The 3,592-nt window shown below is 36.4% G+C and overlaps 1 protein-coding gene across 1 annotated transcript in view; it reads left to right on the plus strand.

Moving 5' to 3' along the window:
- Positions 1 to 250: 250 nt before the first annotated feature.
- Positions 251 to 3,592, plus strand: part of LOC111638417 (multidrug resistance-associated protein 4-like) — a gene marked incomplete at its 5' end in the record, with an annotated part of 16,633 nt that continues 13,291 nt past the window's right edge. Inside the window, one exon of the mRNA XM_023384126.1 lies at positions 251 to 426. Coding sequence (XP_023239894.1) covers positions 251 to 426 — 176 coding nt within the window. The remainder of the gene's footprint in view (positions 427 to 3,592) is intronic.

The following is a 3,592-nucleotide window of genomic DNA, read 5'->3' on the forward strand; positions in this document are numbered from 1 at the left end:
ATTATACTGTATAATGATAAATATTTTTTATTGTTTTTCGGTTTTATTTTTTTTTATATTATTATTATATAACTACAAATATTGAAGAGAATACTGAGTAGGTTTTTTTTTGTGTACAAATCCAATTTTCAGTTTTATGAAGAAAAAATATCCTTGTACTTTTTTCGAAAATTTATATTGAAATACTTTCTAATATATTTAAGTCTAATTCAATGAATATTTTATATAATTTACAAAATACATTTTGTAGGAAAATGAAAATAAAAAAATACCACCTGACGATGTAGAAGTTGGAACAATAGGAATTTCAGTCTATAAAGAATATTTGAATGCTGGATCAAGTTTTCTCTTCAGGATATTGTTATTACTAATGCTAGTTGTAGCACAATCCATTACAAATGGCAGCGATTACTGGCTAATCAAATGGTACGCTATTTTTATGATGAATGTGAGTTTATTCATATTAATACAAGTTTAATGAAGAAACGTTTCATTATTTGTGTGAATTTTATTTCAGCATAATAAGAAGTTTCAGATATAATCGAATAAGCTTTACGAGTTGAAACGGTTAATCCTTCTAATTCTTCCATCTCGAATTATTTCCATGTACAGAGTAGGCTTCACGTGCCGTCTTTTCTCCACAATTTTTCTGTTGTCTGTCTGACCTAGAATTGACTTCAATGAGAATTCTGGGGGTTTAGGTTTGCATATTGTGACACAAGATTTGAATCGAATCACGAGAGTGAGTGGTGTTATAGGTAAAATCTGGAATAAAAGATTAGAAAAAAAGGAAGACAAAGGACTCAAAAGTAATTAACTCGGATTTGGTACTTATAGATAAGGAACGCTAAGATTTACTTCACAAAAATTGTTGACAGAGAAAGACAAGGAACTATTTCAGTTTTCCTGTGATTGTTATTCATCATCTCCCATCATTGTTTTCTGTGCCTCATTTTAACTTTGACAGATGTGATTATCATGCACGGGCATTTCAGAAAAAAATTTTCTTAATTTTTTAAATTTGATTATATAAACTACTCAACCTTTGACAAATTCATCCTTGTTCCATTCGTGTTGATGTTATTTTTCCTAACAATTTTTTTTTGTTTTCCTTCAGGACAGTTTTGAATATGAAAAACGCGTTTCTATGGCTAAGCATTCATGATCTACAACGAAAATTTTACACAGATATTAGTCCGTTTCACGACAATTCTCTTCCCCCGAGTGAAGGGAATTGTCTTACAAATTCTTCTTGTTTGTATGGTGACCTCTTCTGTAAGGAGAGCTCACCATTTGCACTGCATAAACAGACTGATTGGCATAGGAGGTAGCAAATGTTCTCAACCCTGACTGATGTTGGGACATGATGCTTTTCCCTCGTTCGCGTTTCAGTTGAGAACCTCTATTGTCTGCTCATATCTACTCGTTTTGGGAAGCACCTACGGATTTTCCTCTACCAGACACTGACTTCTTAGAGTATATCTATGTACCGAGTGCATAGAGGTCGCTTGTTGACCAACCTCTATCGTTTTCGATGGTACTGTCTGAACTGTTTACGGCAGATCCAATATGAGTTAATCCCAGGTTCTATTACTGAGGGAGTTTGTTGTTTTGAGGCCGAGGTTTCAGATTTCCCTGCCTCTGGACTATGCGCATTTGCGGCAAAAGATTCAAACTCCATTCACGCGGTTTCTGTCGATTTGCCTGAGTGTGTAACCACTTTCACGTATTGAAATGTTGGATGACATAGTTGACAGGGCTAGTCTTTGCTATAAACCTATATGGCCCTGCCATCTAGGTACTAATTTCCTTTTCAACCCTGATAAGACTTTTACCTTCGTTACGAAGATTCAGTCGCCTACAAAAATTTATGGAGTTTATTTTTGCGCTGATGGTACACTTGTCTGTCCTGTGCTGCTTTTACTGCCTGTTCTTGGGCTAGTCTATGGGCTAAAGTTAACCTTGACCTTAGTTCATTCGTGTAGTTTTTCACTAGTGTAGTAACTACGTCTCCTAGATTCAGTGACCCCAACAAATCAATAAACCGGATCTCTCCCATACACTAGGTAATATGATTTCTCATTTGTACTGGAATGTACTGCACTGTTGTATGTGAAGAGAGCAAAAGGAGCATCTTATCCCAGTTGCGTTGGTCTACATCTGCATAATGCATCAAAATATCTGCCAATGTTTTATTTAGTCGTTCATCCATCCCATTGCACTGTGGGAGGTAAGCAGTTCTGAGAAGTCTCTATATGAAAAACATCGCAAACCTCTTGAATCATCTTCGAAGTGAAATTTGCTCTTCGATTGATCAGTAACTGTATTGGAACCTAGTGTTTCAAGGTTACCTGCATAACAAGTGCCTTGGAAACTGTTTCTGCGATAATGTCAAGCAAAAGCACCGCCTCTGCCCAAAGCAAAAAATGATCTACAAAAACCAACAGATACTTATCGCTATTATAGGTAGTGGGAAAGAGGCATTGAATATTAAGGGCTGTTTTCTTAAACATCTGAGTAATCCTGTGAAAAATCTATAAGGAAACATGATGGTCTTGCTTCCTTTCACATACTACACTCCTGACATTACTGACAATAGTGTTGCTACGCCCTTTTTCACGTCTGTTCAGTAGAATTGCGTCTGCAACTGTTTCCTGAATTTTTTCATCTCTAGGTATGCCGAACTAGGGATCTCATGAAATAGCTTCAAGGCATATTCAACCATGTTTTGGGGATAAACCTATCTATCCCATATTTCATTTTTTCGGGGTTTGATTTTTTCGGCATAATGTCTGCTCTGCATCTAAGTAGAATTCTCTACTCTCGGGACTCGGACTCTGTTCTTATGATGTCAAAAACTTTGTTAAGCGCCATCTAATCTCTATGCAAGAAGGATCCCTATATTGCTGCTTTTAGATCTGTGCCTTGCTGTATATGGAATGTATATTGTTAATGGATGCCATTGGTACTGGACTCAACGTGTCTGCGTTGGTGTGGGCCTTTCCAGGATGGTTAATGATCTCAAACTCATATTCTGCAATTCCAAATTCTATCTACTTAATCTTAAACTGTCATCTTTCACCTTTATTTGTCATCTAAAAGGTCTAGTGTCTGTTATCATCTTAACCATTGTACAGTGGGTTATTCAGCTATGGAGCTATCATGATGTAGTGGAGGATAAACCTGGGAAATTTTTAAAGCATTTTTCTACAAGTTTTACTCGTTATCGTTTTTTAAACAGTTATGTCAAGTAAAGAAAAATCATTTTTTATTGTCACATAATTCTTATTTTATGTGAATTTTTTCGCGGTAGTTTATGGCTAGTTTTTGGAGATATCCCCAAAAATCCACGAAATTCTTTTGCGGATATAGCCGTCATTCACCAGTGCCATGTGATTGCCCTTGATAGCTATATCTCTTGATCACGGCAGAGTGGTTACACTTTCTACTATACAAGTACGCCCTAAAATGTCTTATTGCCCACATGATTGCTAGGTGCTCCTTCTCGGTTGTGCTGTAGTTTCACTCAGCTTTTTTGAGCAACTGGCATGGGTATGCTAAAGGAAGTTCTCCACTTTCTTCTTCCTGCAAC

The sequence above is a fragment of the Centruroides sculpturatus genome, unplaced genomic scaffold, assembly GCF_000671375.1.
Source record: "Centruroides sculpturatus isolate CEXI.00-Female unplaced genomic scaffold, Cexi_2.0 scaffold1067, whole genome shotgun sequence".
Lineage (NCBI taxonomy): Eukaryota > Metazoa > Arthropoda > Arachnida > Scorpiones > Buthidae > Centruroides > Centruroides sculpturatus.